At 56.1% G+C, this 13,049-nt stretch overlaps 3 protein-coding genes across 3 annotated transcripts; 1 reads left to right on the forward strand and 2 right to left on the reverse strand.

Moving 5' to 3' along the window:
* Positions 1-704: 704 nt before the first annotated feature.
* Positions 705-2,591, reverse strand: E0L32_000087 (uncharacterized protein; the record flags this gene model as incomplete). The annotated part of the gene is made up of 1 exon (XM_031143558.1): positions 705-2,591. The coding sequence occupies one exon, from the start codon at positions 2,589-2,591 to the stop codon at positions 705-707; it is 1,887 nt and encodes a 628-aa protein (XP_030997464.1).
* Positions 2,592-2,663: 72 nt separating this feature from the next.
* Positions 2,664-4,298, reverse strand: E0L32_000088 (uncharacterized protein; the record flags this gene model as incomplete). The annotated part of the gene is made up of 2 exons (XM_031143669.1): positions 2,664-3,684; positions 3,874-4,298. 2 exons carry the CDS (start codon positions 4,296-4,298, stop codon positions 2,664-2,666), a joined length of 1,446 nt encoding a protein of 481 aa, XP_030997465.1.
* Positions 4,299-7,112: 2,814 nt separating this feature from the next.
* Positions 7,113-10,621, forward strand: E0L32_000089 (uncharacterized protein; the record flags this gene model as incomplete). The annotated part of the gene is made up of 3 exons (XM_031143779.1): positions 7,113-7,522; positions 7,578-7,843; positions 7,902-10,621. 3 exons carry the CDS (start codon positions 7,113-7,115, stop codon positions 10,619-10,621), a joined length of 3,396 nt encoding a protein of 1,131 aa, XP_030997466.1.
* Positions 10,622-13,049: the final 2,428 nt, after the last annotated feature.

Raw genomic sequence — 13,049 nt, forward strand, 5'->3', positions numbered from 1 at the left:
ACAGCACCTATGGGCGGGGGCGGGGCCACTACAAGGGCCCAACTGCGAGTGCTCAATTGGCGGGCTTCAGAGTTGCCAGACCCGCTAAAAGCCTGCCGGCTTTTCCTTGTCATGAAGCCTAAATCTGAGCGACACAGACTCAGACCTGCTGCTGGCACTTGCACATGCCAACTAACTAATCCTAGTCGCCCAGCAGATCCAACCTAAAGGGGGACAGACAACCAGACATCTGATCCTGTTGCCGACTGCCGAGTAGAGGGACCAGATTACGCAACTGGCCGGGTTGTCATTTACGGATATGCAGTGGACAGTGCGCTGATGCCATCAACTTTATCTTGAGTACTGACTGCACGTTGTCATCCTGCCGAGTAACACCTTCTTCTTATCTTTGACAAGTCTGCAAGAGCACTTGGCGAGACGGGACAGGCTCCGGTGGATAGGGCATACCACGGTAGGGGAAATGGTCGCATAGCCGGGCCATCTCGAAGACCGCATAACTCAGAATTAGCAATTCTTTTACTAGAGCTGCATGTGCTTTTAGGATAATGCAGGCTGGGTGAGACCTGCAGATGATCGACCCCCCCCTGAGTCTTGAGCAAAACCCACTCTGCGTGCTCACCTCTACGTCTGACATCTGACAAGGCTCCAGCGCATCCCCCAGCAAACTTGTTCCTCGACAACGAGCCGGAACTTCCCTCGTAGTTTTAGTTGCTCCATTCATCGATCACCCTGTTCTTGCGCCGGATCTCGCTCCACCGAGTCATCGACCCGAGCTCCAGCAGGTTCATCCGCCGCGTCGGGTGTGTTGGGCTGCCGAGGACCAGCGGCGGCCGCCAAGGTTCTGCATCCTGCAGCGCCCCCTGCAAGTCATCCCCAGCTGTGCGTCCACCGCCCTCCGAGCGGGCGGCCGAACGTCGGCGCAGGCTGTGCCGGCGGACCTCGTCCCACTTCTCCATCTTGGACGTCTCCGTCTCGGGGACAACCTGCACCGTCTTGAACCGGACGAGGACGGCAGAGAACAGAGCCGTCAGTGCGACCAAGATGCCCGAGCCTACGCCCGTGGCAGCTTGCTGACCGAGCCTGCGTCGGACAAGGCCGCCAACACCAGTCGTCCCAGCGGCGAGTATGAACGCAATTGCGTGGCTGATGGCGAAGCCGGCCGTGACACGAGGAAAAGAAGAGAAGTTCCTCCTCAAGCGCTTGGGCGAACCAGTACGCCTGCGCCGGCTCGTTGCAGGCTGCAGGTCGGAACAGTCAAACGTCTCCATGATGAGTCCGTTGCATTCCGCCACGGCGAGACAGGAGAGGAAACCGATGACGGCGGCCAGAGCCACAGGGATGACAATAGGGGTAGAAGTGCCTCGGGACGCCAGAGAGTAGGCCATGCTCATCAACGGCAGCAAGGCCGTAAAGACTGTACGGCGAAGAAGGTGCGATGTCCAGGCCACTCTCCTCGCGCGTGATTGGTGAGCCAAATCTTTCTGTCGATATCGAGCTCTGGAGAAGATGTTTGCCTTTTGAAACGGCACGCCAACGAGCGCACCCACCGCCACCCCTGCAACACAGAGTCCGACGAGGGAAGAGCGTAGTGAGTAGTACCGCGAGGTCAACGACCCAAGTAAGATGATGATCAGAACGAATTGGCAATACGTCCAGCCAAAATAGAGAGCCACGGCCGCAAATCCAGGCTGAGAGATCATCTCCACCGAGAGTCTCAGACCGTGGTAGACCTCCTCTCCCCACCACCTCGGTCCAGTCTTGACGCGATGCATCATGACCTCCCCGCGGGCAATACGTGTCGAGATCTCGTCCCCGTCTCTTACCTCCATCACTGATCTTCTGTACGCCGATGGCCTTGTCTCTGGACAAACGACATTGAGCACCATGACAAATGCGAGAATGATAATGCTGACGTAGAAGCCCCAGGAGGGGTGCTGTGTGTTGATGATGGCTGCTCCGATGAAGAACCCAACAGCGAGAGAGCCCATGAAGCACCAAGTCCAGATACCTAGCCACACGCCCATTCCGCCGCCGTGCCGTCTCACATCATACTTGTCCGCCAACTCCTGGTGGGGATATGAACTCATCAGAGAAGCGCCAAAGAGATCGGTCAAGATGGAGTGAAAGTTCATGCTCGCGAAGCCAAGCACCAAGCCCATGAAAGCCCTGGACCCCAAGAGACACCATCTCCAGGTGTGCACGAAAGGGGATCGTATTTCGGCCACAGAGATGGCCTGTGGGTAGAGCAGCGGCATTGCGAGGATCAGGCTGGTAAGGATGTAAGGCTTGCGGCCGTGGAGCAAGGGCAGGGGCCAAAATAACAATGTGGTGACTGCCAGCCCGAGGTAGAAGAAGACGTTGCCGAGGATTGTGTAATGCTTGTCGTCTCCGATGTAATATTGAAGAGCTGGCACAAGCCCAGCATAGATACCAATGAGCACCCCGATCATGGCCGTGCTGATGCAGGCCACAGTCGCAACACATCGTTTCCGTTGTGGTGACCAATCTCGAGCCACTCCTCGGTCATTGTAGAGATGCGCAACGTTGACTCCCTGGGTTTCTTTTAGACTGACGTGAGATCTCCCCTTCATATCGATTGGATCACCGCCCTCCAAGTCTTGCACTTTTCCCGATTCCGGGTCAGGATAGCTGTACTGGTCCTCCTAGAGTGAGATAGCAGAGTGAAACCCGCTGCGACTGTCGCTCTCGGATGCTAGATCGCCCGAATCTGGCAGGGCACCATCCATGTCCCTCGGCCTCCTAGTAGGCTTCCGCTCATGGGTAGATGCTGCCGTATTGGGAGCTTGCGGCTGGGCTGTATCACGCCTGTCCTCGGAGTTGATCAGTTCGGCAGTAGGCTTCAAAGAGCTGCCTTCAGCGCCACTCGGGACTGACGTATGCTTGTCGGCATTGTCTTGCCCTTCGTGAGCCTGGATAGTATCGGCTAGAATCAGCGCTTGATGCATGAGCCCCTCTAGGCGCTCGAGAGCGATCTGGAAATCTTGTTCAAACAGCAGTACTGTAGATGTTGAATGCCGGGTGGCAGTGGTTGGATCTCGATAGGGAGGCGTACTGGTCTCTCGTGTAGGATAACGGGGGTTTTCAATTGCAACTACCTTGCTTTGCTTCTTCCTGATTCTATTGCAATGTGGCCTCCTGGTGAGTATTTGTTGTTGTCGAGACTTGCCCTTTTGAAGTGCTTCCAATCTGTTCCTCAGATGCCCTCGCTCGCACAATCTCTGCCAGAGTGACTGACTCCCGCAGCACCCATCGTGGATCGAACTGTTTGCTGATCCTAAAGGCGACACTGTGTGTTTCGCAACGGCCCGATAGTCGAGTCTACGGTCACCTGTAGCGCTTTCTTCCTCATTCGTTGGCGTCATCACTGTTTGCGAGTTGCCGCTCGGTCGTAATACAACAGCGGTGACTTCGCTAGTTGGAGTACAAGGTTTGGTAGGCACATGGTATGGTGAACCCCGGCCAGAAGAATCTTCTGCTCTGATAGTTGATTGCGATTCGCTCTCTTGTCGACTTTGACTACGGCGGCGGGGTTCTCGTGGACTTGGAGCATCGACAGGCACGAAACCGAATGGATAAGCCCCAGTGTCGATTGGAATGGGCTCGAGTAACTGTAGTTGAGAGTCGTCATATTGAAACCTTGGTCGTGTTTGCGAAGATTGCGGTCTAGATCTAGAGTCTGTGTTCGCATGTGATCTGACCTCCTGACTGCCGCTTGTTTCGGCCGACTCCTGTGACGTCGACTGCTAGTTGTCTATCTGAGGGTCCGAGGTTTCAGAATAGAACGGGGATTCAGGTGTTGAGTCCAGAGATATTCGAGCACGTCGGGCGACGAATTCCACATCACGTAAGAACTGTTGGACCTCTTCAGACAGATCATCTTTGCCAGTGACGAGCGCCGCTCCGGTCTCCCCACTGACCGAACGAGCGGTATCAACACGAGTCAAACTTCTGGAGCGAGAAGATGAAGAAGTCTTTGGATCAGCTTGGTTGCTTGCGCCTCCATCTTCGTTTTCGTTGCTAACAGTATTTGTGCGTGTCGTCATGCCAACAGAAGCAGGTACAAGATCCGACTTGGAGGATGTTCCCATAGGTCCCTCCTTAACGGGCTCTTTGGAAGGGAGATCTCCATGATTAGGTCTTCCTCCCGACAGAGTTCGAGGCGGTGATAGCAGTGGAGGAATCGGGGTAGCTGGGATAGTGGTGGTGCTGGCCTGTCTGGCCTTCAGGAAGCGGTGTCTGAGACCTGGGACGCGTTGAAACTCCGAGCGCTGCGGCATCGCGCTCTGCAGATTGGACAACGCGCTGTGTTGATCCTTATAGATGAATCAAGTTCCCGGCTCGTTGAACGAAGCTTCTTGTAGCAGGTGGATATACGGGTGGAATTGTAGGAAATTGAAGGATGGAATTCAGAGGTGTCACTTGAGTATCAATAGGGAGTATCGGTGGTAGACTGTCAAATTGTACATGCTTGTCCAAATCACTTGATACCCAAAGTTGAGAGCAACAGTTGCGTGACTCCAAATACGGAATTGACCAACTCGGCAGGCACGCTGCACACTACTTGCCTCGGCAGGACTTGGTCGCGGGGAAGTCCTATCTGTGCTCATTGAGCATCCAGGATCAGTAGTGTAAACATGGGAGCCACGGTTGAAGAGCTGCCCAGAGCATCAGATGATCCAATGTCTACCATGGCGGGATGAGGTGCAGTGGAAGATACGGAACACCGTGCTGGAAAGAAACAAACAGAGTTGCAAAGTCGAGCCGAATTAGCATCACTGGCACTCAGATACATCAAGACAGGCCCCTGGGGGCCGTTCTCCTTGACGAGTCCGTGTTCAATTACCCCAAGATAAGCTTTTCACACAAGACAGCGAAGGTTCGATTTCTGAATAAGCCGTAGGGCATTCCGAGACACTGGCCCATCATCAATCATTTCGTAGACGAATCAGAGGCAACAGGTGCCGCACTTGCCCTTTCGCCCAATATCTCTTCCTCGGGAGCGGGTGATGTGGCTGCCTCGATATTAGTTTTTTCGGGTGATAAGATAATCATCTCACCATGCTGCACCAACCTCTGCTGCTTCATGGTTTCGATAGTGATGCACCGTTTTCTTCAATAGAACGGCCTGAAGCTTGATCTACACGCCACATGTGCACACATCAAAGCTTTCTCTATCGGAGAAGCCTGTCACTTTGAGCCGCTTCTCAATCAACGCGCCGCATTTGCGGTCCCTTTGCAACTCTTCCGGAGAAGAGACCGGTACTAATCAACAAGAACATCGCTTGTGCTCACATACTGTGGCCTTCCACCTTTTCCACCGTTCTAGCATGCTTTCCGGGACACAGAACAACACGCAATGATTGGGCCTTGAACGACCGGAGGGCGTGATAAAATGAAATGGGTCCGGGAAGAACGGCCCTGCGACACTATTGAACGCGCAATCACTGACGACGGTTAGGCCCGAAACGCCAGCTTTGGACCCGGCGAAGGGGTTAGGTCGGACCGCGCTATCGCCTCTGCCGCGAGCCAAGTGGATTGTTTCCTTCAGTGCAATTGTGCCCCCATAGCATCTGGGCTCGGCAGCGGTGTGCCACTGACTGGAGTCTGCAACCAACTTCCATGATCCCTTGACTGGTTTTAGAGAATGCAAGGAGGTTGATTCAGCAGCCGGTCGTTACAGTGGTGAGGTCGAACACCGCTCAGGGATGAAGAACTGTCTAACACATCGCCAACTAGAGGCCACCCGCCCTTCCCTCGGCGACTCTGCGTGACCCTGGCTAGCCCAAGAGATTGGGAAGAACCGTCTGGTGCGCCGAGATGGTCTCGACTCGCTGTCCCTCAGCCTCATCGATGCACTTGTTTACTGCTAACACCAAAAAGCAAACACCATGGCCTCCTTTGCGGACGCCACAGGACAAGAGGATGGCGAAGCAAAGCAAAACACCATCCTGTGCCAATAATCCATCCCCATTCGATCCCTTCAGCACAGGATGGGAAATTGCACCAAGCCCCCCAGCGCGAGAATCCGCTGCAAAAACGCACAGGCTAGAGACGCGGCGTCAACCTCTTCGACTGTTCAGCAGCGCCAATCCAATCCCATCCGCCCAATGTGTCGTCGTGCTGTGGTTCCTGCAGTAGGGCAAAAGCCAGGCACCAAGGTATCGATCCGGCTGTCAAAATAAGAGAGAATGCGGCCTGGAACCGGCACTAAAAATCACTAGATCCAGTCCGGTGCCTCAGCTCCAGCGCCCTTGTTGGCTCAGGGGCCCCTTTGCCATTGGCGAGAGACCAGGATGGCAAGATGGAAGTGGACCTCATCGCACCGTCAGCCTGGAAATGGTCGGTGCCATCCCTGCCGCCCATGCGGTCCGGCCCTGGACTTATCCAACATCGATATCGCCCTATCCCTGTTCAGACCCGGCCCGCGTTGTGACGATGAAGCTCCATGCTCGAAAGGGGGTCCGGGTATCGAAAAGGAGATGGGCGAAGGTGCTTCTTTGCCTGTTCTTGCCTAATTACCACCCGCCATACTCTGCAGAGAACCCACGCTCCCACGCTCGCATCCTCGCGCCATCCCATCCACAACCGCGTGTAATCTACGCTGCGGGTCTAGCCACTCGGCTCTTCCCTGCAGAACTCGCGCATCTATTGATATGGGCTGTGCTGTGCTCCTGGGCTGAGGCCGGCAAGCCCTACACTAACTCCATCTCGATCAAGTGAACGAGTCGAGGTAGGGCACATCAATAGCAGAGCCGCCACAGCCAGCCACTCCGGCTCGCGTCAAGCTTCCGGTGCTTTCTTTTCTTGTGCCAGGGGTTGTGTTCTCGGCTACCGCATCGCCAAGTAGGTTGGCCATCCATCTATGGGCGATGTAAAAGGGACATGGCTGCCACCCGGGAAGACTCGAGGTTGGTGATCTCTCTTTTCTCTCCTACCGCGCCTCTGCCCTCGACAAGTCACCTTTTGCTGCGCTTCCAGCAAGCCCTGAGCATCCCTTTTGCTCGTCCTCTGACGTATCGCACGTCAAGTCATTCCTTCCATCTTTTCCACTTCCTGTCATTCCTTCACGGCATATACACACTCCAGTCACAATGGCTCCCTCTCTCCTCAAGTTGGGTGCCGCTGTCCTGGCGTGCTCCACAAGTGTGGCTGCCATCGAATCCTACCAGCTGTTTGATTCGTACAATGCCAGCAACTTCTTCGACAAGTTCAATTTCGTTGAGTCCAAGTATGGCACCGGAAACTACAACGACGTCGACCTCTCTAGCGGTTACATCAACTACCGCAGCCGGCAAGACGCCAGCGACCTCGGCCTGATTGCCACCCAGGGCTCCGAAGTTTTCATGGGTGTCAACCACAAGGATGTGCTGAACAACACCGATCCGAACGGCAAGGGCCGTGATAGTGTCCGGATCGAGAGTATCGACCGCTACACACACGGCCTTTTCATCGCCGACTTTACGCATCTGCCCAAGCCTACCTGCGGTCTGTGGCCTGCATTGTAGGTCCTGGTCAGCTCACTCTACTTCGGACCTGTTATTGACACAGAACTCTAGCTGGATGTATGGTGACCCGTGGCCGACTGTCGGCGAGTTTGACATCTACGAGAACTGGAACCTGGCTGGTGCCAACTCGATCACACTTCACGCCGACAACTCGTCCAAGGTTGGCTCTTGCACGCTCACCGGTACGGGACAGACTGGTGTCCTTGGTGGTCCCAACTGTGACAACTATGTCAGCAACCCTCCAGTGCAGTATGCGGGCTCTGGCTGCAGCGCCAACGAGCCCCTGGCGCCCCAGTTCTACGATAGTGGCAGTGTTTGTAAGTGCCTTCCTTCCAGACCACATTAGGATCATTCAACTAACCCGACATGGATCAGATGCTATGGAGTGGAGCAGCCAGAATATCAGCGTTTGGAGCTGGCCGCGTGGTTCCGCCCCTGCGGATGCCTTCACTGATTCTCCAAACCCCCGTTCATGGGGCACACCCGCCTTCTACATCTCCCAGTCCACTTGCAACCTTGACGGTGTCATCTCGCAGCAGAAGCTTGTCCTCAACATCGACTTCTGCGGTGTCACAGCTGGCAACAAGGATATCTGGCACTACGGTGGGTGCGAGGCTGCGACCAAGGAGACTACCTGTGCCGCCTACGTTGCCAAGAACCCCGAGGCCTTCGACCAGGCTTTCTTCAAGATCGGTGGCATCAAGGTGTTCAAGCTCCAGGACACTCCTGTCACCAACACGACCCAGAGCAGCACCACCACGACGGCGACTACTTCGTCGTCTACGTCGTCTACGTCGTCTGTGATTACTACTAGTTCGTCCATCCCGGCCAACACGACGGATCCCACGGCCACGGTTCTGCCCACGAACTCGACAACTGCTCCCTTCGGCAACTCAACAACATCCACGGATCCGATCACCACGACTAGCATGCCTCTGACGACTGGAACATCTGACCCTACCAGCGTCCCTGTGAACAACTCAACCACCAGCCTCCCTCCCTTTGTCAACTCGACGACGTCAGCGGATCCGGCTTCGACTACCAGCGCCCCGCTGACGACTGGTGTGTCTGATCCTACCAGCCTACCTGCGGCCAACTCGACCACCAGCCTCCCTCCATTCGGGAATTCGACAACGTCATCGGATCCAATCTCAACCACCAGTGCTCCGTTGACGACTGGTGTGTCTGGTCCTACTGGTAGCCCATCTGGAAACTCAACCACCAGCCTTCCACCCTTCTCCAACACGACGACTGTGGACCCCATCAGCACGCTGCCTAGCAACTCAACTGCTACTGATTTGTCTACGACTATCGTGGCTAGCCCAACATCGACGGCTCCATTCGGAAACTCGACCACGTCAGATGCTGTCACTACTTCGGCTGCTCTCAGCACGGGCGTGTCTGGTCCCACCGGAAGCCCCTCCGGTAACCCCTCTGGTAACCAGACCTCTACCGCTCCGCTGTTCACCAACACCACGACCATCGTCTCCTCTACTCAGATTCAGACTCAGACTCAGGTCATCAATGCCACGTCGACGGATCTGCCGACCTCGACGCAGACGACTCCCACGGGCGCGAGCACCACATCAGTGGCGTCCTCGAGCTCCACCGTTCTGCCTCCCTTTGCCAACACGACCGTCACCAGCGGTACTGTCTCCTCCTCGACTGTGACTGGTGACCCGAACCTCACCACGGAGATCCTGTATACCACTTCGATCTTCACCATCAGCTACTGCCCGACAACCATCAGTGACTGCTACAAGAGCCTGGGCCAACTGACCACCGAGATCATTCCCATTGCCACAATTGTACACCCCATTATCACTGGAACCGGCGGTTCCGCGACCGTTCTGCCCACGGGAACCTCGAACGGTACCAATGGCCAGGCGTCCTCAACCGGCGTTCCTTTGAGCACCGGCTCTGGCTCTGGCTCCGGCTCCGGCAGCGGATCTGGTAGCAGCAGCTCGATCGCTGCCGTGGCCACCAGTGTTGATTCTTCATCCGTCAGCTCGATCGCTGCCGTGGCCACGAATGTGGGCTCTTCATCCAGCAGCACTGCTGGAGCGAGCAACGGCAACGAACCTGCCTCGGGTGTCACCACCGGCGGCAGCGCTTCGCAGACGGGCGCCGGCAACCCGACGTCGACGGGAGCCATGACCACGAGCACCATCTTCACGACGTCCGTCTACACGGTGACGGCCTGCCCGTCGACCGTCACCAACTGCCCCGTTGGCCAGGTCGTCACCAAGGTCATCGCCATCTCGACGACCGTCTGCCCGGTCACCGCCGTGGCGACTCCCACCTCGATGGCCGCCAGCACTCCTCTGCCCAGCGGCTTCACCACCTCGACCATCCTCGTGACCAAGACCTACACTATCACGTCGTGCAGCGCGACCGTGACCAACTGCCCCGTCGGCAAGGTCACCTCGACGGTGTACGCGACCACGACGGTGTGCCCGATCAAGCCGGCCAGCACGCCTCTGCCCAGCGGCTACACCACCTCGACCGTCCTCGTGACCAAGACCTACACGATCACTTCGTGCAAGCCCACGGTGACCGACTGCCCTGTCGGTAAAGTCACCTCGGCCGTGTACACGACGACGACGGTCTGCCCCATCGGCAGCAACCCCGGCAACAACAACAACGGCGTCGGCGGCGGTGCTTCCACCATCCAGACCAAGGTCGTCGCGGCCTCCACCGCGCAGAATGTCAGCCCCTCGTCCCCGTCCCAGCAGCAGCAGCAGCAGCAGCAGCAGCAGCAGGGCGGCTGCAGCGGCGCCAACTGCGCGCCAGGCGGCGGCTCTGCCACGTCTGGCGCGGCCAAGGCCAGCAGCACCGCCGGCTCGTCGGCGTCTGGCTCGTCGGCGTCGGGCTCGTCGGCGTCGGGCTGCACTGGCGCCAACTGCGGCGGCACTTTCAACAACAGCAACGGCTCCGGCGGCAACGGCACCACGGGCTCTTCCTCTTCCACCGCCGCTCCTGGCTGCAAGGGTCCTGACTGCGGCGTCGTCCGCGGCGCCGGCGTCCGGTCCTCGGGTGGCGCCAGCGCCGGCCTGATGGTCGTGCTCGGTGCTGTTGCTGTTTTCCTGCTGTAGTCGTGATTTTGCAAGGCTACCAGTCATTTACTCATGAGGTATGTGCGGTGGGGAGGCATATAGACAACATGGTGCAGAGGGTTCATTAGACGGGTTTGACTTTCTTCTTTTTCTTACAACAATATTTTTAATGGGTTATGGGAAACCCTATTAGATATACATGCTCTTTCACCCCCAATTTTACTATATTCTTTGGTATGGGAGATGTTTGATAATCTATATTTACTACTTTTCTTCTTCATTATGAATGGTGCTTGGATACATGGCTTTGATACGATATACTTTGATAGCTAGATGCCATGTCAACATGCTGATGATTGATGACAATGGCCAAAGAAGCTATGACTCTTTGATACCGGATTGTGAAGCAAGGTAGTTCATGATGTCGTAAAAGTATGCTACCTAGTATCCTCGCGTCAGGTTGATGATGTAGTTACAATTCATAGAAGGCTAAGTAACTCCCTGACCACTCCAAGGTACCATCGTCTGGAAAGTGGGTGGGCTCATTGCCCGTAGGGACTTGTAGATCGGCGTAGGAAGATCTGATAAGATGACAGCATCTCCCCGCGAGGCGAGGGCATCCCCTGCCACTCCCCCCTGTTCTCGGTGCTTCACCTTGAGGCACGATGAAGTCATCTCCCGCGTCCAGGTGGCTACTTGTAGAAACCTATCCTCCGGCGCCGGCCTTGGCGAGATCACTCTCAAACATCACAAAGGGCGGGCAATCCGACTAGGATTCCTCTACATGCTCACTTCTTTCCCCGGGCTTGGCGTCCAGGTGCCAGCCATTGGTTTGATTCGGGAGAGGAGCGGGTGCGGCGAGGTCGGCCATCAACTCCAGCTGGGGTTGAACTCCCCGGACGAGGGCGGGGCCGGCACAGTTTAGACTCTTTGGTCGTGCTCCCGGCAAAGAGTATTTCCCTGCCAGATGCGGGGGAAATCCGTCGATGCATGCATGTGTCAATGCGGCCGTCATGTCTGAGAAGTCTGGGTTGGGGTAGTCCTCTCCGAGACAAGCACCCTTTTGCATTATGAAGAGGAGCCCCGGCATTGTTTTGACCAGCCCTTGAAATGCGAGTGGGCGTCGGCTACGGACGGTGATCCAGCGGGTTTGGGACAACTGGTTCATCCCCAGCGGTGTGCCGATCCAGGCGATCCATCCGCCGCTGAGGCCCCATGCCCGCGGGGCTCCTCGTGAGCCATCTCTACTTGTAGTTGTTTCAGAGCGTGGCTGATACTTGCCCATAGGAGTGAGAGAGAGAGAGGAGCTCCCAAGCCACAGGCTACGTAATATCCCAGATTAACGACAGGTATCCGTGGGATTGTGCAGCAGCTGGGCTCGGAATTTCATAATCCGTCGAGCCTCTCAGGTCGCGCAAGTCACCAAGTGTAAGCAGTTGAGCGGACACTTGAGACCCACCCAAGAGCCCTGGAGCCAGACCGGATCTCAGTTAGCTACAGTGGACGATCACCACCAACAGGCACTGAAGATGCCCAGCAAAGACCCTACACTCCCAGTACATCGACGTGCATACGCATCAGGCCATTTGCACCCTGTGGCGGTGCGTTGTCGAACGGTGTGCTGACAATGTGTCTGCCCTCATTGGCCAGCATGCCCTCCAAGCCCATATTTGACAAGGCAGGACAGGAGGGGCCGACAGGATCAAATTCGAGCCTGTTCTCGAACCGGTCCGCAGTTGGGACGAGATTTTGATGGGGGGGGAGAAGAGATAGAGGACAGAGTTGGGCGGGTGTGGGTGGGCCTGGTAGTGCAGATATGAGTGCTGAATGGCTGGTGGTGGCTCGATGTGGCCTGTTTTTAGGTGCTCATGGGTCGGTTTTTCATCCATGGATGTGCCAGGTGGATCTTTGTTCCCGTCCAACTCCTCCCGCCAGTTGTGCCTGCTCGCTCGCTGGCTGGGCTGTGGGCTGTGACTCTCGAGTTGAATCCAGTAACTAAGCAGTGTGGTACCTACCATACTCCGTACTTGGTACGAAATTCAGGTACCCGGTTCCCACACTGCCTCTTGCCCTTTCTGTCGCTGCCTTGTCACTTGCTCCTTCCTCCCTTAGTTCGTCCCTTCAGACACAATACGTGCATTACCTACTGTATGTTACTTTGTACTTTCTTTGGCAATCAAATAAAACGGCGGTGCTCCCCGGTTTCCATACACTCTCTTCCTTTGTTTTCCCCTCCCATTCACGATTTCTTCCACTTGGATCTCTGTCAGCTTGTCTCCAAAAGCCGTGACCACTGTCTGTTCTACTTTACCCTGCACCAGCTCACAAACAACGAAAGCATTCAACGCCCTTGACGCCTTGAACCCATACCAGTCTACCTCTTCCGGGACCCTGACCCGTCTTATACCACCCAGTCACAACTGCCACCCGCCTCACCATGTCTCCCACGTACACGATGTCGGCACAT

Source organism: Thyridium curvatum, assembly GCF_004353045.1.
Source record: "Thyridium curvatum strain D216 chromosome Unknown NODE_1_length_1224711_cov_81.814160, whole genome shotgun sequence".
Classification (NCBI taxonomy): Eukaryota; Fungi; Ascomycota; class Sordariomycetes; order Thyridiales; family Thyridiaceae; genus Thyridium; species Thyridium curvatum.